The sequence below is a fragment of the Phyllosticta citriasiana genome (assembly GCF_038021145.1).
Source record: "Phyllosticta citriasiana strain CBS 120426 chromosome Unknown IWZ02scaffold_7, whole genome shotgun sequence".
NCBI lineage: Eukaryota > Fungi > Ascomycota > Dothideomycetes > Botryosphaeriales > Phyllostictaceae > Phyllosticta > Phyllosticta citriasiana.
This window is the reverse complement of record NW_027117284.1, coordinates 1,180,354-1,207,289: the sequence shown is the minus strand read 5'-3', so window position 1 is coordinate 1,207,289 and position 26,936 is coordinate 1,180,354. Positions and strand designations below refer to the sequence as shown.

General features: G+C 54.8%; 11 protein-coding genes across 11 annotated transcripts; 6 read left to right on the top strand and 5 right to left on the bottom strand.

Annotated features, from left to right (window-relative positions):
- Nucleotides 1-433: 433 nt before the first annotated feature.
- IWZ02DRAFT_277955 (uncharacterized protein) lies at nucleotides 434-1,814 on the top strand. Its single transcript, XM_066763598.1, has 3 exons — nucleotides 434-694; nucleotides 743-960; nucleotides 1,142-1,814. The coding sequence occupies exons 1-3, from the start codon at nucleotides 564-566 to the stop codon at nucleotides 1,726-1,728; spliced, it is 936 nt and encodes a 311-aa protein (XP_066622438.1). The 5' UTR covers nucleotides 434-563; the 3' UTR covers nucleotides 1,729-1,814.
- A 2,449-nt stretch (nucleotides 1,815-4,263) lies between these two features.
- On the top strand, nucleotides 4,264-6,832 carry IWZ02DRAFT_277960 (major facilitator superfamily domain-containing protein). The gene is made up of 6 exons (XM_066763599.1): nucleotides 4,264-4,676; nucleotides 4,726-4,959; nucleotides 5,015-5,825; nucleotides 5,876-6,010; nucleotides 6,063-6,239; nucleotides 6,364-6,832. The coding sequence occupies exons 1-6, from the start codon at nucleotides 4,461-4,463 to the stop codon at nucleotides 6,594-6,596; spliced, it is 1,806 nt and encodes a 601-aa protein (XP_066622437.1). The 5' UTR covers nucleotides 4,264-4,460; the 3' UTR covers nucleotides 6,597-6,832.
- Nucleotides 6,833-7,079: 247 nt separating this feature from the next.
- On the bottom strand, nucleotides 7,080-7,871 carry IWZ02DRAFT_433494 (uncharacterized protein; the record flags this gene model as incomplete). The annotated part of the gene is made up of 1 exon (XM_066766299.1): nucleotides 7,080-7,871. One exon carries the CDS (start codon nucleotides 7,869-7,871, stop codon nucleotides 7,080-7,082), a length of 792 nt encoding a protein of 263 aa, XP_066622436.1.
- A 1,398-nt stretch (nucleotides 7,872-9,269) lies between these two features.
- On the top strand, nucleotides 9,270-11,515 carry IWZ02DRAFT_482246 (PX-associated-domain-containing protein). The gene is made up of 4 exons (XM_066769143.1): nucleotides 9,270-9,952; nucleotides 10,009-10,254; nucleotides 10,305-10,465; nucleotides 10,517-11,515. The coding sequence occupies exons 1-4, from the start codon at nucleotides 9,372-9,374 to the stop codon at nucleotides 11,455-11,457; spliced, it is 1,929 nt and encodes a 642-aa protein (XP_066622435.1). The 5' UTR covers nucleotides 9,270-9,371; the 3' UTR covers nucleotides 11,458-11,515.
- Nucleotides 11,516-13,629, bottom strand: IWZ02DRAFT_452750 (putative AMP-binding enzyme). The gene is made up of 4 exons (XM_066767618.1): nucleotides 13,080-13,629; nucleotides 12,623-13,027; nucleotides 12,270-12,559; nucleotides 11,516-12,207 (listed from the first exon to the last, which is right to left on the bottom strand). Exons 1-4 carry the CDS (start codon nucleotides 13,422-13,424, stop codon nucleotides 11,562-11,564), a joined length of 1,686 nt encoding a protein of 561 aa, XP_066622434.1. The 5' UTR covers nucleotides 13,425-13,629; the 3' UTR covers nucleotides 11,516-11,561.
- A 1,089-nt stretch (nucleotides 13,630-14,718) lies between these two features.
- On the bottom strand, nucleotides 14,719-15,522 carry IWZ02DRAFT_378303 (uncharacterized protein; the record flags this gene model as incomplete). The annotated part of the gene is made up of 1 exon (XM_066764986.1): nucleotides 14,719-15,522. One exon carries the CDS (start codon nucleotides 15,520-15,522, stop codon nucleotides 14,719-14,721), a length of 804 nt encoding a protein of 267 aa, XP_066622433.1.
- A 477-nt stretch (nucleotides 15,523-15,999) lies between these two features.
- On the top strand, nucleotides 16,000-18,349 carry IWZ02DRAFT_277844 (putative MFS allantoate transporter). The gene is made up of 2 exons (XM_066763597.1): nucleotides 16,000-16,860; nucleotides 17,114-18,349. The coding sequence occupies exons 1-2, from the start codon at nucleotides 16,339-16,341 to the stop codon at nucleotides 18,224-18,226; spliced, it is 1,635 nt and encodes a 544-aa protein (XP_066622432.1). The 5' UTR covers nucleotides 16,000-16,338; the 3' UTR covers nucleotides 18,227-18,349.
- Nucleotides 18,350-18,375: 26 nt separating this feature from the next.
- Nucleotides 18,376-20,532, bottom strand: IWZ02DRAFT_452746 (uncharacterized protein). The gene is made up of 3 exons (XM_066767617.1): nucleotides 20,392-20,532; nucleotides 20,273-20,317; nucleotides 18,376-20,207 (listed from the first exon to the last, which is right to left on the bottom strand). Exon 3 carries the CDS (start codon nucleotides 20,135-20,137, stop codon nucleotides 18,473-18,475), a length of 1,665 nt encoding a protein of 554 aa, XP_066622431.1. The 5' UTR covers nucleotides 20,138-20,207; nucleotides 20,273-20,317; nucleotides 20,392-20,532; the 3' UTR covers nucleotides 18,376-18,472.
- On the top strand, nucleotides 20,234-21,402 carry IWZ02DRAFT_519970 (Sen15 protein-domain-containing protein; the record flags this gene model as incomplete). Its single annotated transcript, XM_066770752.1, has 2 exons — nucleotides 20,234-20,581; nucleotides 20,777-21,402. Exons 1-2 carry the CDS (start codon nucleotides 20,515-20,517, stop codon nucleotides 21,400-21,402), a joined length of 693 nt encoding a protein of 230 aa, XP_066622430.1. The 5' UTR covers nucleotides 20,234-20,514.
- A 557-nt stretch (nucleotides 21,403-21,959) lies between these two features.
- Nucleotides 21,960-23,254, top strand: IWZ02DRAFT_277820 (uncharacterized protein). Its single transcript, XM_066763595.1, has one exon. It carries the CDS (start codon nucleotides 22,101-22,103, stop codon nucleotides 23,109-23,111), a length of 1,011 nt encoding a protein of 336 aa, XP_066622429.1. The 5' UTR covers nucleotides 21,960-22,100; the 3' UTR covers nucleotides 23,112-23,254.
- Nucleotides 23,255-23,617: 363 nt separating this feature from the next.
- IWZ02DRAFT_277836 (uncharacterized protein) lies at nucleotides 23,618-25,893 on the bottom strand. Its single transcript, XM_066763596.1, has 4 exons — nucleotides 25,591-25,893; nucleotides 25,071-25,491; nucleotides 24,938-24,999; nucleotides 23,618-24,603 (listed from the first exon to the last, which is right to left on the bottom strand). The coding sequence occupies exons 1-4, from the start codon at nucleotides 25,789-25,791 to the stop codon at nucleotides 23,668-23,670; spliced, it is 1,620 nt and encodes a 539-aa protein (XP_066622428.1). The 5' UTR covers nucleotides 25,792-25,893; the 3' UTR covers nucleotides 23,618-23,667.
- Nucleotides 25,894-26,936: the final 1,043 nt, after the last annotated feature.

Sequence of the window (26,936 nt, the reverse complement as noted above, 5' to 3'; positions counted from 1 at the left end):
TAGAGTACCACAGTCTGTGGTCGTCATCTTGCCTCGTCCGTTGAAAGATGTCCGGTTGATGACAAACACCACCCGGCACCATTCCCACCTCCGGCTAAATCTCGGAATAATGCGAGCACGCGTTGACTTGGTGACTAAGCTAAGCCACCAGCCGGGCCGTCTGCCGAAGCCTGCCCGTCGGCAGAAGTTGTTAAGCCAGGGCCCGCCTCTTCCTCTGGAGCTTCAGCCTACCCTTCGCGGATAAGTTTCCCTCGACCCACCGACAAACATGTCGTGGCGCAATCAAGGCATCACCGGATCTAACAACACTCCCTTGGGAACTCGTCGTCGCTTTGGCGGAGACAGCGACGACACTGGTTATGACCCATCCGCTCCCGCCACTGGTCTTTCCGACCTCAAGCGCGGCCGGAGCCCGACGCGTGGTAAGTCTCTCTGCAGCTCTTCACTTTGGATAACTTTGACCGGAGCTTGCTGTAACAGAATCTATCCTCTCCGATGGCACCAAGCGCCGCAAGAAGCGCAACCGCTGGGGCGACGCGTCCGACAACAAGGCCGCCGGCCTCATGGGATTGACCACGGCCATCACGGCACACATGACTGCGGAACAGCTCGAGGCATACACACTGCACTTGCGTATCGAAGAGATTTCCCAAAAGCTGAGGATCAACGATGTTGTCCCAGCCGATGGTGACAGGTAAGTCGGCCTCGGCAACCCTTCCTGGCTTCAGCTCACACAAGGCAGATCTCCTTCGCCTCCGCCGCAGTATGACAACTTTGGTCGTCGTGTAAACACTCGCGAGTACCGCTACCGCAAGAAGCTCGAGGATGAACGTCACAAGCTTGTTGAAAAGGCCATGAAAATCATCCCGAACTACCACCCGCCCTCTGACTACAGGCGCCCCACCAAGACCCAAGAGAAGGTCTACGTTCCAGTCAATGACTATCCGGAGATTAACTTCAGTATGATTGCTAACCCTCGATCTCTAACCTCTCATCTTTGCACTCTTGTGTCGCACACAGTGTCTGTGGCATTCCATGTAATGCGCAGCGTTGCTATCGTCACTAACCCACGCACTAATCACACATTTGCCTCCTTTACGAGAACCACAAGCTAACAATAGGGTTTCTTCCTTACTAACAGTTGGACTCCTCATCGGACCCCGTGGTAACACTTTGAAGAAGATGGAAACCGAATCAGCCGCCAAAATCGCCATCCGCGGCAAAGGATCCGTCAAGGAAGGCAAAGGTCGCTCGGATGCTGCTCACACCAGCAACCAGGAGGAGGATTTGCACTGTCTCATCATGGCCGACACCGAGGAGAAAGTCAACAAGGCCAAGAAACTCATCAACAACATCATCGAGACGGTAAGTTCCACCCCTTTCAGTCTTCTGTCAAAACTTTTGCTTACATACTACAGGCTGCCTCCATCCCCGAAGGCCAGAACGAACTCAAGCGTAACCAACTCCGTGAACTCGCCGCGCTCAACGGTACCCTCCGCGACGACGAAAACCAGGCTTGTCAAAACTGTGGACAGATTGGCCACCGCAAGTACGACTGTCCCGAGCAGCGCAACTTCACCGCCAACATCATTTGTCGCGTCTGTGGTAATGCTGGACACATGGCCCGCGACTGTCCCGACCGTCAACGCGGCGCAAACTGGCGCAACAACGACCGTGGCGGAAGAATTGGGGCTGGAGATCACGTCGACCGCGAATACGAGTCTCTAATGGCCGAGCTGGGAGGTGGTGCTGCTCCTGCTATTGGTGGATCAGGTCCTCAGCACCGCATTGAAGCAGGCCCTGGTGGCTACGATGATCAGGGTGATCGGGACATGAAGCCTTGGCAGCGCGGTCCTACTGGTGCTGCCGCCCCCTGGCGTCAGTCCAGAGAGGAGCGTGATGGTGGATCGTCGGCTCCTCCTTGGGCCAGCGGTGGTGGCCGCGGCGGAAACGACAACTACGGTTACGGCGCGCAATCTGGTGGCTACGGAGCTCCCGCTGCTCCTGGCGCTGCCCCTTGGCAGCAATCTGCCGCTGTACCTCCTCCTCCGGGTGGCTACAGCTATGGCTACGGATATGGAACTGACCCCAATGCCGCCTACGGACAACCTGCCATGGGCGCACCTCCAGGCCTTGCTCCGCCGCCTGGCATGCCCGCCATGTTCCCCGGCTATCCCGTGGCTCCAGGAACCGCTGGCAGTCCTCCGCCTCCCCCCCCTCCGGGCGACGCTCCTCCTCCGCCGCCCCCGAGTGACCAGCCTCCTCCACCTCCTCCCCCGGGCGCGTAAGCGATTCGTCAGTACGTGAGCAGTGATTGGTTCGACTTTCAGAAATCGACTCTTGGGATTCGGCGCGAGATCAGGAAATAGGGACTACTAACTTCGCCTCGAGGTTTGTTCCGAGTTCCCGAAATGGATATCATGCAATGCATTGACCTTCAGCACTTGGGATAAGTAAAGCTTTCTGACAGGGCTGATTACCAAGACCTGTCGCTGGCTATCTGTCGACCACTTTCGATGGTCGGCGATGACAGAGTGGCTTTGCGCAAACAACGTCGGTAGGTAGATGATTCAAAAATGGGCGCGACTGGTATAATTCCTTTTGACGTGCTTTAATTCGTTCTTTCTCCTTCGCTTGGTATCAACGAGCTATTCTGCAATCATAACACTTTTGCCATGCGCGACAAGAATCACGACATCATTTATTCGAAGACAGCCGTCCATCCCTCCTGGGGCTCGACATCATCATTATATGCTGGTAGCTCACCGGACATGCCAGAATGATTTAATTTTCGGGATCAGAAGCAAGTCGCTCATTTTCTCTGTTCTCTCCTAAGATCAACCAACCTCGGATTCGGCTCAGCCGTTGTTCCAGCTGCGGAAAATATCCATTCGCGTTATTTGTGGTTGGCGCGTTGCTCCAAGGTCCACCCTTGACCAGCTACGGGCAGAAACGCTAGGTACTTGCCGCCACCTAACGTTTCCCGGTTTTGCGCTACCAAGTACCCCACGGGGCATGTTGGCGGTGCGCTACAAATGCAATATGGCTAACGTTGAACCCGTAAGTGACCACATGGTACCCACAAACGGCGAGGTGTCTATATCAATGACCTGGAATGGCGTCTGGTACCTGACCACCGCCGCTCATCATGGTCATCCGCATGTTGGTCGTGGCGGCTCTTCGCCTCACCTTTGAGAAATCTCTTGTCATCTCTAAGCCACCGTACCTGTCCACGAGATCACGTCGAGATGGATGGTGCTATGAACAGGACCAAGCAATTCGCAGCCGCTTGACCTTTGCCAAAAATCCCCACAGATCTGGCCCGTACCACATCGGATGGTCCGTTTGACTTGGCTCATGTCTTCGACTTCTTGTCACTAGGTTGGCCAAGAGATTTGCAGTCTAGTTGTTGCCATGTACAAGCTTGCCCGCGCATTCTGCCGACGTCTCTTCAAGAGCGTGGAAGTCCTTCCTTTGGCCCAGGTCTATGGGAAATGGCCAAAGATCGTGAAGGCTGACTACCTCGGTGGCTGCTCCAGAGACATTCTCGAATTTCATTCCCGCGGGACCACCTGGGTTGCAGAAGGTAACATGATTCGTGTTGTTTGTCCGCTTGGTCCGTAATGGCAGGCCAAGACGACCCATGTGAGGTGGGCGGAATCAATTTAAGGGCAAGTCGATCGGCAAACCGACCCCGCTCACAACATCCGCCGTGTGGGAGGACATCCACTCTGGCTTTGTGCGGTGTTGAAGGACGGCTGAGAAGGGAATGGCTTCGTGAAGAGAAAGACTTCGACTGGCAAGACTGAAGAATTTACAGAACCGCTTCGCATTCGGGTTCCACAATTATTACGCAGCCTTCACGTCAACGCACATGTCGGCTCGCGTGGTCAACCTTCTCCCTGCACCAATCAGGGAGATCGATTCTTGGAATATCTCTTCAATGCAGACTGACGGCGACACAGCCGATTTCGCGTTGTTCGTTCGCACCCAACCTCGCGAGCCTTGCTCTTGCAGACCAGGAGGCCCAGGGTAGTCGAGCGTGGACTCGAAGCTCCGGGCCATGTGAGTGTGCGGGGTGTTGGTTCAGCCACCCCACGGGGTATGCCTGTCGAGCCGTTGTCTGGCTCTAGTTCCGTTTCAGCGGGCTGAAGGGGCTCCTGATTGGCCGGAATGGTCGATGCTGGAGTGCTGCGACAGAGTTCCGCAGCCCTTGTCCTCCAAGCTACCGAGGCTTCTTTCTAGTGTCCATGGGCCCTTCATGAGAATGTAGCTGTGGGTGGAAATGTGGAGGCTCTTATTAAAGTCATTGTGGTGCATACATGCTCCTCTTTGCATCTGACATTCCATTTCTGGGAGTTGTGATTCCTTGCTTCGCGCAAACGCCTTCGGTGGTTGTTTTCTGCATCTCATTCTATTCTTGAGACTCGAAACACCGTTGCTCCCCACAAACCTTCACCATGGCGTCGCCAGATCGCCAGCCAAATGGCCACGATGAATCTCACTCTTCGGAAGATCTTGAGAAGCAAAGAACAAACCAAATTGAGCAAACTCAATCAAACCCCTCAGTGGAGCCCATCAGGACGATTTCGAGGGTTCCAGGAAACCCAAACTACTACGAGAAAAATGGACTGCGGACTTATGGGGATGGCATGGAACATGACCACGAGCCACCGGTAGAATCATCTCCTTGGAACAATTTAAAGCGAAGCTGACCATGAGCAGATGTCGATAAAACGCTTCATGGCAATCATAGCCATGTGCTTCCTTTGGGTAGCGTCGCAAATCCCAGTCTACCTCTTCGGCGGCTGCATCACTCTCATCTACTCTGATATCGGCGGTAGTGACACGTACATCTGGTCCGTCATTGGTAATCTGCTAGCCATCGCGGCGGTGACGCCGTTTGTTGGCGCGTTCTCTGATCTGTTCGGCCGCCGTTGGGTCGGCGCTGCTGGAATGGTTTGTATATTCGCATCCTGAATGTTCATGCTACAATTCTAACGCTGCGTGACAGGCTCTCATCACGCTCGGCATGATTATTTGCTCCGTTGCTGGCAACATGAACGTCTTCATTGCCGGCATGGTAATTGCAGGCATCGGTGGCGGTGTCTGCGAGTTGACTGCGCTGGCCGGCACCGGAGAGCTGGCACCGACCTCTAAGCGCGGTCTGTATGTCGGCGGCGTCATTCTCAGCATTTTGCCATTCTGTCCGGCTGTGCTGTGGGCGCAACTCATTTCCGAAACTTCCTGGCGCTACAATGGCCTCTTTATTGGTCTGTGGTCGGTCATCGGTCTCGCTCTCCTGCTCGTCTTCTATCACCCTCCGCCTCGTGTCAACTCTCAGGGCTTGACCCGCAAGGAGATTACCAGGCGCATCGACTACGTCGGAGGCATCCTCGCCACCGCCGGAATCGTCCTCTTCCTCATGGCCCTCGTGTGGGGAGGCTACCAGCACCCCTGGAAGAGTGGGCACGTCATCGCCCCTATGGTTGTTGGCATCCTGTGCCTGATTGCCTTTGTCGTCTGGGAGTGGAAGTTTGCGACGTGGCCCCTGTTCCCTGGACGCATTAAGCGCGACCTTCGCAACATGTCTCTCATTCTTCTCATCACCTTTACGTCTGGAGCCAATTTCTTCAGTGTTTTGGTCTGGTGGCCGGTTCAGTCCGAGTCCATGTACGACAAGGACCCGATCCAGGTCGGCATCCGCAGTTTGCCTATTGGGTTCGGCATCATCGGTGGTTCCGTGGTCGTTGCGTTCTTGGTCACTCTCCTAAATGGCAAGATTCGGACTTTGATGGTCGTTTCTTGCGCTACGATGACAGCTGGTATGTTGTTATCGCCCATTGCCGACGAAAAAGACTGACCGACAACTCAGGGACTGGCGGCATGGTCGTTGCTGACCTCAACAACCTCCACACCGTCTACGCTTGTTTGAGCCTGGCAGCCTTGGGCGTCGGCGGCGTCATCATTCCCTGCCAGATTATCATTACCATCATATGCCCCGACGACTGTATTACTCTCTCCCGCTCCCGGTGATTTGTCAAAACTAACAGGTTTGACAGTGATTGCTACCGCCACGGCTATGGCGCTTTCAGTTCGCATGATTGGTGGCTGTATTGGCTTTGCTATTTACTACAACATTTTCAAGTCGCACTACACGGACAACGCGTACACGACCATCGCTCCTGCCGCCATCACTTACGGCTACGTTTTTGACACCGCCACCATTTACAACATCGGTAAGCTCTCCCAATCCCCCCTCCCGGTTACGAATGCAACCAGCACCACAGAAGGCGTCACGTCAACGTCAAGAGAAACAACAGCAACAATCCCAATAGCCCCGACACTAACAAACATCTCCAGCCATCGACATCTCAGCCAACCTGAACAAGAACCTAACGACGTACCCAACGCTGCGCAACAACCCAATCGGCGTGCAGCGCATCATCGAGGCCGGGCGCGAGTGCTTCGCCAAGTCCTTCCCGCACATGTACTGGGCGGGCGTCGGCTTCGGCGCCGTCAGCACCGTCGCTGCCGTCTTCTTGGGCGACATTACGCAGTACCTCGATGACCACATTGCCGTTTACATGGGCTAGAGTTTTTCTGGGGGTCTTGGCTGGTGCTCGTCGCATGGTGAGTTTGCCTTTGGTTTTGCTGGGAAAGATGTTGGGTGACGTCAGATTAGGAAATAGGTTGTGTCGATCTGTTTGGTCGTGGGTTTGCGATGGATTGATTGGATGTTGGATGTCGTCGCTCTCTATCTACTTATGAGGTTGTATGTGTAGTCTGGCTGGATTGGTCAATAGAATTAGGGTCGCACCATTGCCTGCTTGTAGTGATAACTCTGCATGCGCATGTCAATTTCGCTGCCCAATGGTACTATACGATGTGGAGCGTATGAGAAGTAAATTGCGAGTTCAGAATCGCCGAGCTTTCATCTCACGACGCAGAAAGGGAAGCCCGGAGTTTGAAAGTGTTTGCAGTACTACATCACATAAAAAGCGTGCAACGAAACGACGTTTGACCATTACCTAAAACCGTGTCCTCGAAGGCACCTCGACGAAGACAAAGTGAACAACTTACTCCTCGTCATCAAAAAGCGCACTCTCAGAGTTCAAAAACCGCTGCGCCTCGTCCGTCTCAGTGATCTGTGAGGGCAGCTGCGACGGTTTCTGAGCCAACCTCGGCACAGCCTTGGAGCCCACAGCATCACACGTGTTGCGATGCGCGCGATTCCCATTCTCCACGAGCGTCCGCAGAGCAGCCTGGAAGCGCTGCTCCAGCCGCGCGTCCTTCGCATCAGCAACGGCACGGCGAAAGCAATCCCAGACGTCGCCGCGGCACTCACCGCTGGAGACTCGCAGCGCCACGTTAGCCAGCAAGCTGCTCGTGAAGCCCCAATCATCGGCATGATTGGTGCAGATTTCGCGAATCACGGCCGCGCTGCTGGGCGGCGTCATTTGGTACACATCATTAAGCAGCGCCTTGCGCAGCGTCCTGTGGAAGGGGAAGATGTCGAGCACCTGCAGCGCCTTATACGTCTGCAGACGGTGCTCGAGCGTGTGCGCGGTGCGGCAGGAGAAATTGAGTGGTGTGCCTGTTGTCATGCTCCAGCGCAGTTGGCCGAGGACGAAGCCGGCGGCGTTGGGGTCGAGTGCGGTGATGCCGAAGTTGAGGGCCTTGATGTTGTGCTCTTTGGGGAGTTGCGTGAGGAGCTGCTTGATGCGGGGGGAAAAGTGCATCAGTAATGCCGTGGGGATTGCTTGGATGGTGTGCGCCTTGCCGGCAGGCGTTGTCCAGTTGATGGCGATGTACTTACCGCTCTCGTGGGGGGCATCTTCGATGTTGGGATGCTGCAACGAGGCAGACATGGTGTGTGATATGGTAAGCTTTGGATGTTTGTGGCTCACCTGTTCGTAGCCTCTCTTCTGTGGGTATAATAGTTGCTGCGATGGAAAGAATGGAGACTTTCGAAATTATACCATTCCAAATAAACGCTCCTTTCTGAACAGTGCTCCATTGTTCGAGAGATGTTGACAAAGGCTGACGTTGGCTGAGAACAAAGTGGTGTAAACAATGCACAGTGCCAGAATGACAAAGCCCATCTGGAGAGGTCTCGCGCTCCACAAGGCCGTAGCCGAAAGAAGCCCTATCGGTTTTGGGGCTTTCCCAAGCCGAGAGTCTCAAGGCAAGGAGCAAGCTATTTTGCCTGGTGTATTAAAAGTTAGGAGGACAACGCAAAGAAATTCTGGCAGAGCCTTCAACAAACAAGGCGTCCAGTAAAACATGTACAAAGACAAGGAAACAGGTTGCTTTGTTTGGCAAGGACGATTCTCGGACCTAGCACAAGCTTCCTGACAAAGATAACTTTCATTCAAAACTTTGAAGGAACTCAGGAGTCCAAAAAGATATTTGAAGAGCTTTGCTTGTCTGTGGAGCGTGGACTCGTTCAAAACTTCCAGAGATTCCGTGGGATCATTGGATCGTCTAAAACTAATGCAAAGAGATGTGAGCGGAATTAATCGAAGCTTCTGCAGTTCCATCGGAAGCCCTGATGACGCAGGAACACATTCGAAACCAGGCATCGAAGAGACAAGGCAATAGGTTGTCTAGAGTAAGGCGCAAGGCATTCGTTCCTCGTTCTCGTGCTGAAACAGGTTTCGTCCGCCCGAATTTTCACAGAGGAAGCCTGCTAATGTATGAGCTCGTAGGTTTGCTCAGTGATGGTAACTTCATGGAAGCGAGCTGGATACGAACCATGAAAAAGAGGGCATGCAAGCTTCGCAGAATATTTTTAGCTGCCTCAGGCTTGGTTGGGTACACACCAAAAGCCCGGAGAGGATTCTAGCCAGGGCACAGTTAGACGACTGGTGCCAAGAGAGAACCACTGCGAGACGTGTTCGACCAGAGAGCAGGATGCGAGGTACGAGAACCATTCGAAGCCTTCTCTATCATCATGCCGCTGTCAAATCGTGAAGCGTCCGCTGTGATAGCATTAGCCTCGGTACGCAAATCGCCGCATGTGGAAAAGTGGTGTGCAAGGCAGGGCCTTTTGGTCGCACCGCGTCTAAACTGCAGCAACTCTGATTAGCAGGCGGCCGCATAAACAGCGCCATCACCATGTTCTAAGGCGGGTGGTAGACGACGAATAGGCTGACTGGCGGAGGTAGTGAAAAGAAAGTAGGGCTCCTGTCTGGTTTTGGACTAGCGGCTTGGCAGGCCGTCAAAGGGGTCCGGCGGCATGACGTTGCGCTCGGGACCAGCCCGGCGTTTCAGTCGCCAGGCAACGTCCAACGTCCAGCTATATCACATCTTTACATCCCAGCCCTGGAAGACAATATGCTCGCAAACCATCTTCCGCCGCCGTCGTCATGTCCTCGCAACAGCTCTCTCCTGCACAGGCTCACGCCTTGTTCGACATCTTGACCCATCAGGAGACTTATGCCGAAATCGAACTCTTCAAGGACCCGCAGGCGATTCACAAATATGGCTATCCATTTCCCAAGCAGCCAGACCAAAAATGTGTGGCACCAGTCATGCACACCTTGTTCTCCAAGTTTATGCCTTCGTTCCCCGGGTTATGTGACGTTCCAGTCGAATTTTGGTCCGACAGAATTCTGTCCATTATGGAGAAGCTTGCCGCAGGCGATCTTTCAGAAAGCTACGACAAGGGCGCCATCGGCGTGAGAAAGACCATCTCTACTGCATGTTCCGCCATGCTTGAGTACCCGGCCAAAGGCATTCTGGGCGGCTTCCCGCAGAAACCGGTCAACTCAGACCGCGTCTATGACATGTCACAAGCTTCCGACATTATGCAGGGATGGGAAGATTTCGCACAGGAGCTCATCTATGGAGACATGATGGACACTCTGTTCGACAAAGTTGCTGAGACGGACGATTTGACTCAACATCCAGTCTTGATACAGGTTGCGCACGAATGCATTTTGGTCAAGTGAGCCGATACTCCCTGATTATCTGTGCAAAGAGCCACGCGCTGACAAACTCAAGTCTTGCCTCTTTGGTTCACCACATTTTGATTGTCAATCCTGAGGGCCAAACCTTGATGCGGATGCTTGACAACATCCACAGACTTATTCCCTATGCCATCATGCGACAGACGCTAAGAATAGGCAACGTCGCTACCATGATCAACGGCATGCTGAAGATCGTGCTTGCCAAGGTCAGCATTGGCTCACTTACCAACTGGGCTGGCCTTAGCAAAGACGCAGATGAGGGGATGAATTTGATGCAACAGTAGGTTTTCCGTCTCTTGATGAAATTCAAAAACTAATGCTCTTTTTCAGAATTATTTCAACAGTCTTGTCGTGGGACTCGTCCGAGTTGGAGAAACGTTCCCACAAGATTGAGAAGGCAAAGGACAGACCAAGCAAAGAGCATCTCGAGGCGCTCAAAGCTCACATCGAGCTGGAGAGGTCAGAGCATGATCGGAGGAGGAATATTAGCAGTAACCATTCCCGAATCTCCTGTCCCATTTAGTCGCTGACAAGTCTATCAGAGAAAACATCAAAATCTTTGGTTACCGTAATCTTCCAAGAGAGCGGACTGTCGACAGACCTGAGCGACGCCCAGCACGAGATGTGTCAGACGTACCTTGCGTCCGAGCTGGCCATTCGTGACCGCGTGCAAATCGCACAAACCCTTTGCCGCTCGAATCCGGACCATCTCACGCAAGCAGTCAGGGATTTGGTCCCTGCGTACGAGCCCATAATCCGATCCCTGCACAACGCAGTCGACCTGAGCGGTTCCATGCAAGACCTGCAAAACTTCCTCGACGACTTGATCAAGCTGGCCAAGTTGCCCGTCAAGAAGGAGAAGCGCGATAAGGTTGAGCCTCCGACGGTCGAAGACTTCGTCGGCCTCATGCGCAAGCACCAGTACTCGCTGCACAAATTCCTGCACCAGGTCGCGCACAACGGCGTCGACATACGCGAGCGCTTCCGCATGTATGCGCACGAGGTGCGCAACCTCTTCCAGCAGCCCGCCGACGCCCGCGAGGGCGCTGGCGCCATGACGTCAGTGCTGGAAGCCATCTTGGCAAGCCTCTCCGAGGGCGACCGGCAGGCTGTGCTCCGCGCCGTCGACGCGCACTCGAGCTATCTCTCAGGGCTGCAGGCGGCGTCGACGGAGCGCATGAAGTCGATCCTGAGCCGCGGTCACAGGACCGACCACGGCCCCGGTCAGTACCTGGCCAAGTGGCAGCATCTGATGGACTCGACCGTCATCCAGCCGTCGACGGCTAGCGGTCCTTTGCGCTCGGGCAAGAGCAAGGACGTCAAGGAGGCGTCGCAGATGGATGTCGATGGCGTGTACAGAGGGTCTGTCATTGTTGGAAAGGACGCTGAAGGGAGACAGAAGCTTCCAGACCCGCCAAATGTTGACCTTGTCTTCAGCCTTATGGGCGACAAGTACAGGGAGGCTCTAGTTACGGGGAAATAGATTGGAAAGACAGATAGTTTAGACATGGCATATTTCGCAATGAAGAGTACGACATTAATCTTTGGACCACCTGCTCAACCTGTAATGACGACAATCATGAACCATCACTTGAAGCCAGCCTGATCGTACAGCCTCGCAACATCCTGCTCAAACGCCTTGAGCGTATTTCTGCGATCCACCGCGCCCTTATCCGACCGCACAAACGGGCGGTCCCTCGGTGCCACCAGTGCCAGTTCCTTCCTCAACCGTGTCGTTTCGAACACATTACGATTATGCTCATCAATTTCAGGCCAAATTTTGTCCAGCAAGCGCGCGGCATCATCCTCAGTCTGGGGCGCCTCAACCGCCTCGACGAGCAAAAACGGTACCGGCCGCTGCTGGCCGCCAACCAACGCATGCCGAATGCCTCGCGTATTCCTCAGCCGCTCCTCCAGCTTCCCCGCATACATCTTGACCTCGCCCGACAGCACGATCAGGTCGTCGGTGCGGCCCTCGTACTTCCACAGATGCGGCTTTGCGGGGTCCGGGTGGCGCGACCACAGGTCCTTGGTGCGGAACTCGATTTTGGCCGACGGCACCGAGTCGAAGAACATGGTGAACTGTTCGGAGAAGGGCGTGCGCTTGACGACGAGCTCGTGGTAGGGGCCGTCTTGGTGGTCGAACTCGACGCTCATGACTGGGTGGAAGGCGTAGTATTGCCAATCGCGCGGATCTTGGGGGGCGAATGTGATCCAGATACCGCCTTCGGTGCTTCATTGCGGTTACGTTTCTCAGCGCGAACACTCAAACCAGGGTGCACAAGGGAGTTCTACCTTCCCATGAGGGGATACACATTCCCCCAGGATGCAAGCATGTCTCCCACAGCCTTGGAGAGGGGCGCTTCGCCGAAGATGACGTATTTTGACTTTTGGATGACTTCTCGACCGTCGGGTTCTTTGAGCATCTCTTCGATCAAGAAGGGGGGGTGCGTTACGCCTACGACGTTACCGTACTTGCAAACTTGAATGGCGACGTCGCGAGTGACAGGCTTGTTAGCTGGACCAAGCACGGCGACTTGGTCGTTATACACAACTCCATAGAGATGAAACACCATGCCGAGACCCTTCGTCAATTTGTTAGCAAGGGATTTTGTCCCGCATGTGGCCCGCGTCAAAGCAGTACTTACGTGGAAGATGGGGACGCTGCAAAACATCCGCGACCCCGGTTGTATGGGTGCACCGACCGAAGGACCTCCTCTCTTGAGAACGTTGACTACGTCGCATTTGGTTATCATTTTCTGCGTTACGATATATACTTTTGGGAAACCTGTCGGGCCTGATGTGTGTGTCATAAGGACTTGATCGTCTTTGGCTTCCTCAAAAGTCTTGTCGTAGGGATATCGAGGCACTGAAGCGGGATCTGTCAACAGTTCCTCCTGGCTGGGTGCTTTGATCATCTTGGAGCCGGAGACCTGCTGCACAAGTTCCGGGAGAAAGCCGAAATCAGCGCCGCAGATGAACGTTTTGCATCTGGATATGATCAAAACGTGGACCTGGGCCTCGATTGACGCAAGCAGGGAGGGCAGGACCACCTGCGTAGGAAGATGAGCTTTCGAGCCTCTCAGCCTTCATTCAGCGACGTACCCGTCTGCCAACCTTGGAGGCAGCAACAACAAAAATTGGATACCTGAGGTCTCGGGGTCCAAAGTAGGCAAACGTCTCGAAAGGGTCTCTAGGCCTCCGGTCGACCTTCCCAAGAGTAGAGTCCAACCAATGGGCTGCTCTGTTGATGGCGCCCGCCATTTCGGAAAACTTGATGTCGCGAAAGCCTTTCGATAGGTCCTCATCGTCAATCGGAATGGATGCGAAGACTTGATTCGGTTGATGCTCAGCCTTGGAGTCCAAAAGGCTTGTGATTATCCTCTCCCCAAATTGAGCGAATCGGACATCATCGTTGGTCTTGGAACCAATGAACTCGTTCTCGGCCATGCTGTTGGTTTGGGGAAGTGGAAGAGGCCGGGAGTTGGGGAGTTTTGAAACTGCGTTATCCTGTCAGTCGAAATTGTATCTGAAAGCGACGCTGTATTTATGGCCGGCAGAGACTTCACCAGCTCTTGGCTGTCACGGAAGTAGGGCGGGGCGGAGTTGCAAGGTCAACTTCCAGCAAAACACCGTTCTGAATCCGGTGGTTTCAGGAACGACTGTCAGGCCTTGTTCGGTCGTCCCCGATCAGTCGTCCCAGATTAGTTAGAACTGGCGTTTTGTTAACTACGGGTTATTTACGCCTAATCAAACTGACGGTGGCTATATCTCCCCCACCTTCCAGTCATCTGTCTGAAAATCTGTTAATTTCAGCTGAAAATTAACCCTCGAGATCCCAGAGTCAGCACTAACTTACAGCTCCAGATAGATTTCAGTGGAAAGTCCAAAAGGGGTTAAAAACTGAAGGGAAGACCGAACAATTGGTCAGTTTCAGTACCATTACTCAAATAGGACTAACCTGACATGGCGTCAGCGACCCCCGAAAAGGCCTCAAGTCCTGGAGTAACTGGCCCATTATCGGTTATCGCCGCCACCGACCGCACTAGCGGTTCAGCGGACAGAGAGACTAGTCAAAAGTCGATCATGGAGATCGTTCACCAGGCCACGGATGAAAAGAACAACACCTGCGGATTTATCGCCAGGAAGAGGCAGCACTAAGCGAGAATAACTCTGTTTGCTAACAGACGGCAGCCAAATCTCATGTTTGAGTATGGCCAAATCTGTTCACCTGAGATTCATGGCAGTGAAATTGAGCACATGATATGTGCCGTCTCCAGGCTGTTCCGATGCATTGCGCGGCTCGAGTATTTTAGAATAACAGATAAGTAATCCACCTCCGCAGTCCAGCCTTACAGTGTTTGGTTGTTTTCTGCTAAGTGCGGGTGCGGCCACAACGGAGGGGTTCTTGGCCGATGTTTTCCTGAGCTTTCCGAAACACGAGAGTCCGGTGGTAGGCGATGAGCGGCAGGCCGAGCTTTGTTGCCCAAAGTCATACCACACAAAAGTGGCAGCTATCGGAAGAGCTCTCATACATTGTGAAATGGAGCGCATAGAGAACATTCAACTGCTGCAATTGAACGGAGAAAATTTGGAGTTGAGCAGTATTCAACATCGTCAAACTGATAAACAGCCAGGGAGTTTTTAATTGGCATCTGCGTACTCCCTAAGTTGGCCTGTGTATTTCACGACTCTTGGGAGCAAGCCTCAGACAACAATGTCCATTCATGCGGGAGATGTGAGACTAGAGTCTTTCGGGCCCTCGAACGCCGAGCAGGTCTAGCTCACTAGTGCATAGAATGAAGGTGTCCTTGAGACTGCCGACCCTGTGCCGGTGATTCACTTCTTGATAATCTTCGCTGGCCAACATGTCCGCAAAATGCTCAATGCTGGGGTAATGAGCCAGAGCAATCTCGTCCCAGACTTTTCCCTCGGAACCTGTGCCGCTGCCAAGTCCACTGCCGTCATCGATCACGTTTCCGACAATCTTCGCATTGCCCCCACGCCGCTTTCCTATGGATTTTGCGAATTCAGCGCCATATTTGAGATATTCGTCTTTCATTCCAGGTTTGAATGCTAGCAAATTCAACATGGAGACTGCGTGCTGACCCTCCCGTTGGCTGAATCTTTCGATCCAGCCTCGTAGCTCTTCTGTGAGCTCAAGTCCTTGGGAGGATCCAGCAATGCGCGGCTGATTCAACGCGCCCGACAAAGGCGGTACGTCCTCAGATTTTGGAAAGAGCAGCTTTTCGTTACGTTGTTTGAATCCCGAGATGAGTCGTGACGGTATTCCGACCTTTACCGTCCACTCGTTGCCGACATGCTCTAGGAGGTCCGATGAAAGTCCTTCTGCACCAGGCAGAATAAGCAGCAAGTCCCATGGAATATTTCGATTGAGAAGTGGATCCACGGAGAGCGATTCAGGGACAATAACCCAGCGGATTACGCGGGAAACCACGAGAGGCTCCGGTTTCGATTTCAAGAGAAGATAAAGGAAATCGGAGATGGCAGTTCGCAGAGAGACAAGGTGAAGACTGCAGATGGGCATGATGACTTTGCGATCCAGGAATTCTGTTTGCGAAGAGTCGATGGAAGCGAGTGGTGGATGTGCAGAGAACAAGCGCCATGCGGGGATGCCGGGGCCAGACTCGTTCGGAAACCACGTCGACCCGCAACGCAACACCATCTAATCTACATTCCAGCCATTCTTCACCTTGGAAAAGTTGCGCTTTGGCATCTTCGTCCTCGTCTGCGCCTGAAACAAACTGCGTGCCCTGATAGCTCCGTTTCTGCCATCTTCGAAATCCCCGAACAGCGTCACCAAAACTTGGATTTCGGCCGAAAGGCTGCGCAGGCACCCTCACCAACACCGAATGTGTTACCATGAAAATCACCTGCAACACGATGCAAGCAAGGGCATCGAATCTCTAGCCCACGTCACCATAAACTGCAGTGCTTCCCCGCAGTCCTTCCCCGCACTAGACACCCACGCAGAGTGGGGCTTTCTTCCCCACGTTCCATTGTTCTCTAATGCTCAGTGTAGGACGTCGTACCAGGCCATACCTGTAATTCTTCCGAAGTCGCGTCTCCCTACTGTTCTAGGAGCGGCTGGCAGAAGAGAAAGGAAAGGATTAAAGTCGTACGACTCTGACAATGCATCAAATGACAACAACTGCTGCACATGCGTCGGCCGGAATTTTGTGCCGGCACCCTTTTTGCCAGAGGGTGGTATCCGTAAATCTATGCGATTCTTGACCAAGATATCTGAACAGCCTGATTCTCAAGGAAACTTTTGGTTTATCAACCTTTCTTTGTCCGTGTGCAACTTTTCAATACGTTTCTCCAAAATTTCGTCACCATCAAAATGCGGCTCATTTCGAACCACCGGTCCTCCGCAGCACCAACCCAAGATGATTCAGAGGCAGCAACTTCGCCAACTCCCCAAGATGATCTGAAACGACGCGTTGAACATGTGGAGACAGCTCCTTCAACGCATGGCGATGGGAAACCACCTCTCGTAACGGACGGCGACGCCGCCATGGCCATTATACGCGACACCGAAGCTATGCACGACCCCATCGACGCGGCCGAAGAGAAGAGACTGGTGCGAAAGATTGACTTGCGAATCCTGCCATACATTGCCGTGTGCTACGCCTTCTTCTATATTGACAAGACAACATTATCGTATGCAGCCATTTTCGGAATCAAAGAGGATCTTGATCTTGTCGGCACGCGATACAACTGGCTCAGCAGCATCTTCTACTTCGGTTTTCTTGTCTGGGCTTTTCCCACGAATTTTCTTCTGCAGAAGCTGCCAGTGGGCAAGTATCTCGGCTTCAACATCTTTTTGTGGGGTGTCCTGCTCATGGCTCAAGCGGGGTCCAAGGTAAGACTTCCAACTTTATATCAGTTTGGGGGTTGTTTCAAAAGCCATGACACTCGAAGTCATTATAATGCTCTTTACGTTCATAATCATAGGGAGCATTGAGTCCCCTTGCCCTACAGTAGCCTAAGATTGATTGCCTACTTCCAGTACTTTCACAATTCCACTCACCTCCAACGTCTCCATGATGCTTCAATTCTACAGCCTTTGTTTCTATACTTGCTCCAAAGACGCAGACCACTGACAACAGACACAGAACTTTGCCACGCTCGCCGCCTTGCGCGCATTGTCTGGCGCCGCGGAGGCATGCGCCGACCCAGCCTTCATGCTCATCACGACCATGTGGTACACACGGCGAGAACAACCAGTGCGAATGGGGCTCTGGTATACGGCGAACGGAATCGGAATCGCTCTGGGCGGACTCCTAGGCTACGGCATTGGCAACATCCGCGGAGCCCTCGCCTCGTGGAAGTACGAATTCCTCGTCATCGGAGCGCTCTGCTCAGCCTGGGGAATCATCATGTTCCTACTGATCCCCGACTCGCCCATGACAGCGCCATGGCTTAATGTACGGACGCGGCACGTCGCCATCCGGCGGCTGGCAGGCAACCAGACGGGCATCGAGAACAAGCACTTCAAAACATACCAAATGCTCGAAGCAGTCCGCGATCCCAAAACGCTGCTCTTCTTCATCATCGGCGTCGTTTGCAACACGCCCAACGGGGGCATCTCCAACTTCGGCACGCTCATCATCCAGGGGTTCGGGTACAGCACGCTGGTGACGACGCTGCTGCAAGTGCCGTACGGCGCGCTCATCGCCATATCCATCCTCGTCTGCGTCTACTTGAACGACTACTACGCCAACCGGCTGCGGCGCAACACGCGCTGCGCCTTCATCCTGCTCTTCCTGCTACCCAACATCGCCGGCTGTCTCGGGCTGCGCTTCGTCCCCGCCCACCGCCACATCGCCCGCCTCTGGTGCTACTACCTGACGGGGCCCTACAACGCCGCCTTCGTCCTCGTCCTCTCCCTCAGCATGGGCAATACCGCCGGCCACACCAAGAAAATCGTCACCAACGCGTTCCTGTTTCTGGGCTACTGCGTCGGCAACATTGCTGGCCCCTTCTTCTTCAAAACCGAACAGGCGCCAGGCTATGAGTTGGGGGTTTGGAGTATGCTGTTTTGCCACTTGGCTGAGGTCGTGCTCGTGTGCGTCTTGTGGGCTATGCTGGCGCGCGAGAATCGCGCGAGGGACAGGAGGAAGGCGGAGAGGGAGGCGGCGGGCGTCGTGGCCGAGCGTGATGCCGAGGCTACGGCGTTTGAGGATTTGACGGATTGGGAGAATGAGAATTTTAGGTACGTTTACTAGTGAGCGAAAGCAGCAAGATGGAGGGGCAAGTTGGTTAGGGGTAGGTAGGTGGGTGGCATCGGGCGACATTGTTGAAAATATTCCAGATAGAGACGAACGTAGACGGAGAGAGAGGCTATGAATGAAGCATTGTCTGTGTGTGCGAAAACTCTATTTCTCATCGTGATTCGTCAGGACAGTAGGCCCACACGATGACCACTTTAAGGGGTATAAACTCCATTGCGCACCCATCCAAAAAAAAATTGTCTATTGCTCCACCGTAACGATCTTCTCAGCAGCATCTTTTGCCTTTTCTTTTCCCTCCTCCGCCTCATCCTTGTCCTTCCCCTGATTCCCCTTCTGGCCCGTTTCCAAGTCTCTGTACTCTTTCTTCCCTTGCCACGACTCCATCGGAATCCCTTCGACTTTTTTGATGCGCTTTCCCTCGTTGAACATGGAGATGCCGCCCATGCCTGCGACGCCGCACGCGAGCGCGACGAACAGGCCCGTCGACCACGGCGGCCGGTCGTACCTGTTCATGGCCCACATGAAACCCGCGAGACAGCACTGAAAAAACGTGTTCCACACGTTGCACCAGATGACAAAGTCCATTTTCCACAGCTTGGTCGGCTGAGCGCGGATGCTCGTAGGAGGAGGATCCGGAACCTTGACCGCAGGGAAGGGAATGACGGCCTCATTATCCGCCTGCGCGGCAAGGTCTTTGGGGCCCGTCGTCGGCGGCAGCGAGTTGGATCCCGGCAGCCTGAACCAGTTGCGGTGAATACCAGCGAGGCGGCGCAGGCCGTAGTTCTTGCGCTCGGCCTTGCTTTGGCCGCGCTTTTGGCCCCAGCCAAAGCGCCACACGCACCACCAGAAGAGGTCGCGGAAGCGCCAGGGGGCGAGGCCGAAGCCTGTGACGCAGAAAAGGCCGTTGAGGATTTGCGAGGTGATTTCGATCCATATGCGGCGCGGGCTTTGGAGATCGTTGCACGACGGGTGGCACATGGCGGGCGCGGCGTTGCAGAGGAGAAGGAAAAGCATGCCACCCCAGGCGACGATGTTGAGACCGTAAATGGTAATGGCGAATCCGAGTGGCGTGCAGAACCAGCGCCAAAAGGCTTTGAGAGCGAGAACGGTTGATACTGTCCACGGGAGCTCGGGAGGCGATATGTAGCTATTATCGCAGCTTGTTTGAGAATTTCCTGTTCGTGTTGTGTTGGCATAGCCAGTCTTGATAGAAGCAGTCATGGACTCTTGATTTGTTCTAATAGGACGAACGCCGTCATCTGCGCTCAGTCTGTCTTGATGGCTTGGACCTCGAGACGCCATAGGCTCAAGAGTCCCCGTGCCATCCACTTCGGGGGGCAGCTGAGCCAGTCTAGGGGTAGAGTCGGCCGGCAAGGCGTCGTTCCCTTTGTTGCCTCTGCCCATGCTCCAAATGCTCAGTCCAGTGACAGATCTGCTCAGCCTTCTTCTACCGCTTTCGGGGCTTCCTTCTTCCTCTTCAGCGTCCTCGTTGTTTGCTGTCAGATGGGCAAGGCTTCCTCTGCGTATCTCTGCAGGCGTGTGGACTCTAGCGGCGGCGCTTCCGGTAGCCGCCATGAAACCAGGTGGGAAGTCTGCCTCCAAGACTCTGAGGGAAACGGAGCGTAGTCTACCAGCGGCATTTGATGCAACCGAGGCAGTCCTTGAGCGCGACAGCTGTCTTCGTGGTTCAAGAAGCTCAGCAGGTGTGCTCTCAACCAGCGGGGATGGCGCAGATATGGGAGAAGTTGCAGAAGTTGGAGAAGTTGGCGAAGTTGGCAAAGCTGGCGAGGCTTGGGGATTTGGAGAATCGGTATTGGAATTAGACGATGTCAACGAAACAGAAAAAGCAGAAGGAACAGGCGATAACGTAGAAGCGGCTGAGACACTGCGTGCGTCGGCCGCCATGTTGGGCTGGGATAGGTAGTCAAGTGTCCAACGCCGTGGCTCGACAGATGGATGACGGCTAGCAAGCTGTCTGCTGCGTGTAAGCGACGGCCGTTTTTGCCATCGTCCCTTGGACAATCTCCGAGAACAGCTCACCCTGCTCTGTATTTCAGGAGGCAGCGAATAAGAGACGATGCCTGCCTATAATTCAATCAATGGGTATTGCTATTGCCTGCGTATTGCGCCCGGTGTTCAAGGGGGAAGTGAGGGCTTACGACGTGAAAAAGGAGCACGCCTGGGAAAGAGGGGGTATTGGAGAAAATTAGCAGAAGGCGCAAGAGACTCCATTTTGTTTTAGCCGGCAAGGCAGACAGACGGCGGAGAAAGACTTCTTTCGAATGGTGTTTAAGCTTCGTGTTCGCATTAGGTTTACGGAGGAGAAGCGGAGGATCGATCTGCTCCAGGGTCCGCACCAATCACCGTCTGGCTGGGCCCCCGCGCTTTCTCGTACCTAATCGTTTGGTTTTGCGCTTTGCTCTCTTGCTCAGCATCCCAAACCACCATCAAGCATTTCCACCACCGCCTCCATTGCTGGCCAAGCCTCACGAGCTCACGAGCCCGCAAAAAAACGGCCGCAGCATCAAGCCTGTCTTTGTCTAGGCACGCTGCCGTCCTCAGCGACTGCTTCTCGAACCTCTCCGGCCATGGCTGTGTCAACATCGCAAACTTCGCTGCTCGACCAAAAAATCACCGAAGCCCTCAAGACCTCTACATCGCCGCATTCGCCCCATCATCTCTCGCTCGCGCACCAGACGCTCCACAATCTCCAACATCAGCACCATTGGCGCTCCTTGACACTGCACACGCATTCTCCCACGTCACCCCACCTGCCACTCTCGAGACCTCTTCTTTCCGGCCTTCCTTCAAAACGGCTCTACACGCATCCAGACGAGCAAATTGCATTGCTGAAGGAAGCTGCGCGCCGTCGCTCTGCCGGATTGCCAGTCGAGGATGACCCAGCGCCGCAGCGCGAATGGGTGGTGCCCACGCACCTGCGCGAGAAATGGACGGTGCGGGAGCTGGCCGAGGTATTCGGCGACATGACGGTAGCGCCGCCAGCAGCAGCAGGCGAGGAAGACGAGGACGCCCAAGGGCAGCAGAGCAAAGAGGGCGCGGAGGACAAATGGCGGACGACCAAGCGCGCGCTGCTGGGCATAGTTGAGGACGACAGCACCGTCGTCTATTACCTGGTGCACGATGGTATCGTGAAGCCTAGGCAGAATTGAAGAGGGCACACACGCCCGCACGTACGCTACGTTCGGTACTTACAAGTACTGCACGGTACAGTACGGTATGTACGCCCTCAGGACGGGGGCACAGCGCCATGCCTGGACCTGTGCCGTGCATCGTCGTACCACCGAATCGATAGACCCGTCTTGAAGCCCTCACTTCCTCTTCCCCTTGGTAAAAGACGTGCGACCACGAGTGCTGAAGCGAGGAGCCGGGGAATGATGGCACAGTGAAAGGTTTCGCCAGCCGGTTTGATCACCCCAAATACGTCTCTGTGTCTGGACACGTCCCCGGCGAGGAAATGCAAAACAGACGAGACCAGACGAGACGAAACGGGACGAGACGACGCACCACGGCACTTGGCTACATAGATACGTGTGTACTGCACGAGCATGCGCGTCGATGGCGTCATGCCACAAACGGCGGCACAGCTGGAGCGTTGGCAGCGGCGGCGGCGTCGTCGTCCTCTGCGTCTGCGTTTGCCGATCGACCTCTCGCTTGCTAAACCGAGATGGCACCTCAAAACGACCGGCCTGGCTTCGGGTCAGCCAGTCCTCCGCGTTTGTCACGCACCGCGTGCTGCCGCTCGGCAACGCCGATCAAGGAAGGGAAACCGGGCCTGTGGACGAGCGCACGGCTAGATGCGCGCCTTGTGATTTGGATTCGTTGGCGAGGGATGATGATTGTATGATGGATGTTGATAATGATGATGATGCGACTGTCGTACAGACGGACCACGAACCACAAGCCGGGCAGACAGGCGGACCAGACTAGACCAGACCAACAACGGACGGAAGAGAGCGAGCGACGCGTGATGTGGCCGAGCCGAGCGAGGGCAGCCCGTGTCGCCAATCAAGGAAGGGCACACACGAAACTCCCGTCGGCGTACAGTATTCGAGGTACGCTGACTGGCCGGCTGGATACTTGCGTGCTGCGTACCCCTTTGTACTGGGACAGCCAGCCAGCCAGCCAGACAGCAAGCAAGCAAGCAAGCAGCAGCAGCAGCGGCGGCGGCGGCGGCGGGGTTCAAGAGACGGACAGACGGACGGACGGCTACGAAATGGACTCGATCACAGAGACACACACACACACAACACGGCTCGGCCAGCTACATGTTGTAGTCGCCCGACCAGACCGAAACTCGACACTTGCGCAACGCGGGCGGTTCGTTCGCTCGTTCGTTCGTTGGAACGGGAAACACAGGCACAGACAAGACGCCTTCGCCACAGGAATTCCCGGTTTCCACACCTACCTACGCCCCACCGATTTCAAAAGCCAAAACCCGGCGTGGGAGTACATATGTCAAGCACTTTGTACAGTATGTACAGTACGTACCCAAACACAAAGAGCGAGAGCGGGCGAGCGAGCCCGTCGCAGAGAGACAAACAGACGAGCATGCCCAAAAAACGTTTATTGCATTTGCCTCTGCATGGATGGACCCAAATGGAGATCGATCGTTCTGTTCTGTACTACCACCACCACCACCCGCCGTCGTTATTGTCGTGTCTGCACACATGGCAAATGTTTGTCCGTCGGTCTGTTGCCAAACACTTCTCAAAAAGGGGAAAAGAAACAAAAGAAACCATCAAGCCTGAATGATGCTGTTGCTGTATGCGCTCTATGTAAAAATGCGCTCGCTGCGTCCCACATACATACATGCTTGCTTAAACATACTTGCCGCTGCCTCCTGCTGCCAAACGATTGATACCTTATGCACGGAAGAGAGAGAGAGAGAGAGAGAGAGAGAGAGAGAGAGAGAGAAGGGAAAGGCGTACACAAGGAGTGAGCGAAAAAACGAAAACGAAAAGACAAACAAGGAAAGGAAGGAAGAAAAACGAATCAAACTATCAAGCAAGCAAGCGGAAGAATCCTCGTGTCGTCTGGTCTGCTTCTGGTCTGCTCTGGTCTGAAGAAAATAAAACGCGGAACGGGAAAGGGACAATTGGAAATGTAAGAGATGATGTGCTGTTTGCTGCATATGGATGGATAGATGGTATGCCTCCTGCTGCTGGGCCACGAGAGTGGACGAACACAAGCGCCGCCGCCGCCAACTGCTACACAACGACTACAACCACCGAAAATACACGCACACACGCACACAAGACATATCGTACCTACTCCGTCGAAGGAAATCAAGACAAACCACCGGGAAGCTAGCTAGCTGCCTGGCTGAGCTAGCGTGCTTGCTACTGCCGAACGCTCACGCAGCACAAACAGCAAGCAACACACACCGCAAGCCAGCCAGCGAGCGCTTCAGCAGCTTACAGGCAACTTCGCGCCGGCGCACCGTCCAGCTTGAAGTAGCCGGGCTGCAGCGTTTGAAAAACACCCGTCGGATCGTAGTATGCGGCGACAGCCATGAGCTTTAGCTGATTCTCGGGGCCGTAGCTCGCAATGACGTCCTGGTACTGGGAGGCGTAATTCTGATAGACGTAGCGGTGATCGACGCCCATGGCAGCGGCGCGGGCATTGACGCGCTCGACGATGTTGCTGCTGGCGCGCATGACGGCGTAGTCGTCGGCGGCGTTGTTCCACATGTTGTTGAGGTTCATGAGGAGGAGGGGCCCATCGGCCTCGCTGAGCCCCAGCGCGTTGCCGCCGCGCTTGCTCATGTGCGACAGCTGCGGCGATGTGATGACTTGCAGCGTGCACGCTGGCACGATGCCGCTGACGTTGACTAGCGTGTCGATTTCGTCCATGTAGATGTCGAGGACGGCGTTGATGAGGTCGCGGTCCAGTTTATATGCCGACGCCCAGTACGTCTCGCGCAGCCCGCTGGGGTTTGATTCGTTGAATTCGACCGTCAAGTTGGACAGCGTGCGGATCATGGTCGTGTTTGACAGGGGATCGGGGATGGAAGTAAAGTTTTCAAAGACGGGTGGCGACGAGATGGGGTCCGCGTATTGCATGTCGAGTTTGGCAAAATAGTCTCCTCCTGCCCAAGCGAATGAGAGGATGAGGCCTGCTTTGGGGTCTTCTTCTCCATGGGCGCCAAACTGCGCAAACGCCTCGATGATTGCTGATCTCTGGCTTATTTTGTGAAGCTGGCCTCCTCCCCACATGAGCCCCTGGGGGAACGTGGAAAGATCGAAGCGAGTGACGACGCCAAAATTGTTTCCGCCCCCCCTCAAGGACCAGTAAAGATCAGGATACGAAGTCTCATTGACTTGGAGCACGACGCCAGATCCGGTGACGAGCTAATAAGTTGGTCAGTTAAGAATATTCAAGGTGAAGTGAAGCGGCTGATGTCCATCGCGCCACCGTCACGATTAAGGGTGTGTTAATAAAGGAAATGATAGGCCTCGTTCTGGACTCTGCTGCAGCCGGGGTCGTAACAATCTTCAGCCAAGACGGTGGCATGGTGGACATCAGCGGCGATGAGCAGGCTGGAGGCTCTAGTAAGCCGAGCTGCTTTTGGGTGACAGGAGGCTGCAGACGCCAAGACCTTGGTGACGAACACCTGGGCCAGCAGTGATGCAAAGCGATGCGAAAAGAGCATCAGGAAGAAGACGAAACGAGTGGAACACGCACCTCGTAGTTGACGACATTGTCACAGGCCCAGCCGTATAATCCCGAGAAGAAGGAGATGCCGCCTGCGGGACACGTCAGCTTTCCGGGGGCCTGGATACGCGTGGGGAAAAAGCAATCGGACATGTTCACCAACCTCCAAGAGTCAAGCCACCGACGCCTATCGCCGACACGCGACCACCGATGACAGCAAGGCCATGAGGCTCGAGAGCTTCGTAGACGTCGACCCACTTGTTGCCGGTGCCGACAGAGACGATGGACTTGTCGTCGGATAGTTGGACTTGGTTTAGTTCCCTGAGGTCAAGGGTGATGCCGCCTTGGATGTTGGAAGAGCCGGCAAAGGCCGAATGGCCGCCGCTCTTGACGGCGAATGGGCAGCGGAAAAGACGGGAGAAGAGAATGGCGCGCGAGACGTCGCGCGTGTCTTGAGGTCTGAAAATGCAGTCGGGATGGACGTCGGCCTGCTGGACGGACCAGTAGCCAGACTGACAGGACGAATAGTTTGCAGAACCAGGCTCGGCTACGCTGTCGCCGTACAAGAAGGCGAGGACGGAACACTGGCGCAAGCATTAGAATGGCAGCAGCAGAGGAAGAAGAAGAAGAAGAAGAAGAAGAAGAAGAAGAAGAAGAAGAAGAGGAAGAGAAAGGAAACTTACGGCGGCAGCGCAAAAGTTGAAGTCGCCCAGAGCAGCGTCTGCAGCCGAGAGACGAAGAGCGTGGGTTGGGATGCGATCAAACTGTAGGCCCTGGTCGGCCAGGGCAGCGCGCGGGTCAAAGGTGGCAGGCTCAAAGGAATGGCTCAGGCCACACTGCAGCACGGAAGCCAATGCCATGGTCAAAAGCAAGCTGGAGCGCATGGTCGAAGCCGGTTGGGGTTATATGCAGGGAGAGACGTTTGAACCGGGGGGTGGGAATGAATCTACAGAGGCTCTCCACCGTCGAGGCATTCTGGACTGGGAGGGGAACATATCTGGACTGGGGGCCGAGGGATCATCGAGTACAGGTACTTCAAGGGAGCAGCAGACAAAGGAAAAGCGGCGCAGGAGCGAGCGCAGGCGCGGATGGACTGGGGGAGTGGAGGACGTGTGTGGCGCAAGGGTGCGAGTCGCAAGATTGGAGGAGCAAGAGCCAGCGGAACCGGAAGATGGCGAAGAGGAGGGGCAGGTGTGAGATGGTGGTCATGGTGGTGGTAAGAAGGGGGGGGGGGGGGGGTGGGCATGTGTGCCATAATGGTGGATGGATTGAACGAGCAAAAGAAAGTAGAGAGAGGGAGAGAGAGAGAGAGAGAGAGGGAGAGAGAGAGTGAGAGGATGAAGATGTAGAGGTACCTGCGGTGGACTCGACGACGGGACGACTCGACCAGGCCGACCGACCGACCTGACCGACCTCACCGACCTCACCGACCTGACAGCCGGCAGCATCTCTTCCTTCCTTCCTTCCTCCCTCCCCCTCCTCTTGCTGTCTGTCTTCCTTCTCGGTATCGCTTCCGGCCCGTCAGTCTGCTCCGTCTGTCCCACAACGCACTCCACTCCAGGTCGTTCACTTCACCATCGCAGCCACCGCGACGACGTACGTTGCGCCTCTCAACTCCTGTTTCCCTCTCGTCCTCTTCTTCGTCATCTCTCGTCCGTCGTCGCTCAATCCACTCCAACGCGCCGTCGTCCTCGCCGACGCGCCTGAGTCACTCACGTCTCGATTCTCGCGCCTCGACTTATATCCCCCGCCGCCCGGCCAATTCCACACGAGCGACCCAAGACAAGCAAGCAAGGTTCGTACATGTCTTCGTTCATCGCTGCCCTCCCTTGCACAGATTGGACCATTATTTGCCATGTCGCTGCACGCCATCAAGCCCGGTCCGCTCGGATGGGCTGGCGTGGTTGCACCCGAGATGGCCCTTGGCCCTGTCCGCTGCCTTGCGCATCTTGCACCACCACACCTGCCAGACGGACCGCGCCACGCTGCGAGGGAGATGGCCATCCTTGCGTCCCCGTGTCACCAATGA

Coding starts and splice junctions, on each gene's coding strand:
- IWZ02DRAFT_277955 (XM_066763598.1), top strand. CDS start 564: ATGGGATTGACCACGGCCATCACGGCACACATGACTGCGGAACAGCTC. Junction 695..742: donor GTCCCAGCCGATGGTGACAG/GTAAGTCGGCCT, acceptor CACACAAGGCAG/ATCTCCTTCGCCTCCGCCGC. Junction 961..1,141: donor CTATCCGGAGATTAACTTCA/GTATGATTGCTA, acceptor CCTTACTAACAG/TTGGACTCCTCATCGGACCC.
- IWZ02DRAFT_277960 (XM_066763599.1), top strand. CDS start 4,461: ATGGCGTCGCCAGATCGCCAGCCAAATGGCCACGATGAATCTCACTCT. Junction 4,960..5,014: donor GGGTCGGCGCTGCTGGAATG/GTTTGTATATTC, acceptor GCTGCGTGACAG/GCTCTCATCACGCTCGGCAT. Junction 5,826..5,875: donor TTGCGCTACGATGACAGCTG/GTATGTTGTTAT, acceptor CCGACAACTCAG/GGACTGGCGGCATGGTCGTT.
- IWZ02DRAFT_482246 (XM_066769143.1), top strand. CDS start 9,372: ATGTCCTCGCAACAGCTCTCTCCTGCACAGGCTCACGCCTTGTTCGAC. Junction 10,255..10,304: donor GGGATGAATTTGATGCAACA/GTAGGTTTTCCG, acceptor GCTCTTTTTCAG/AATTATTTCAACAGTCTTGT. Junction 10,466..10,516: donor TCGGAGGAGGAATATTAGCA/GTAACCATTCCC, acceptor CAAGTCTATCAG/AGAAAACATCAAAATCTTTG.
- IWZ02DRAFT_452750 (XM_066767618.1), bottom strand. CDS start 13,424: ATGGCCGAGAACGAGTTCATTGGTTCCAAGACCAACGATGATGTCCGA. Junction 12,560..12,622: donor GCAGCGTCCCCATCTTCCAC/GTAAGTACTGCT, acceptor AAATTGACGAAG/GGTCTCGGCATGGTGTTTCA. Junction 12,208..12,269: donor GTGTATCCCCTCATGGGAAG/GTAGAACTCCCT, acceptor ACCGCAATGAAG/CACCGAAGGCGGTATCTGGA.
- IWZ02DRAFT_277844 (XM_066763597.1), top strand. CDS start 16,339: ATGCGGCTCATTTCGAACCACCGGTCCTCCGCAGCACCAACCCAAGAT. Junction 16,861..17,113: donor TGGCTCAAGCGGGGTCCAAG/GTAAGACTTCCA, acceptor CAACAGACACAG/AACTTTGCCACGCTCGCCGC.
- IWZ02DRAFT_452746 (XM_066767617.1), bottom strand. CDS start 20,137: ATGGCGGCCGACGCACGCAGTGTCTCAGCCGCTTCTACGTTATCGCCT.
- IWZ02DRAFT_277820 (XM_066763595.1), top strand. CDS start 22,101: ATGTTGATAATGATGATGATGCGACTGTCGTACAGACGGACCACGAAC.
- IWZ02DRAFT_277836 (XM_066763596.1), bottom strand. CDS start 25,791: ATGCGCTCCAGCTTGCTTTTGACCATGGCATTGGCTTCCGTGCTGCAG. Junction 25,492..25,590: donor TCAACTTTTGCGCTGCCGCC/GTAAGTTTCCTT, acceptor TGCTTGCGCCAG/TGTTCCGTCCTCGCCTTCTT. Junction 25,000..25,070: donor CGGTGGCTTGACTCTTGGAG/GTTGGTGAACAT, acceptor CGTGTCCCGCAG/GCGGCATCTCCTTCTTCTCG.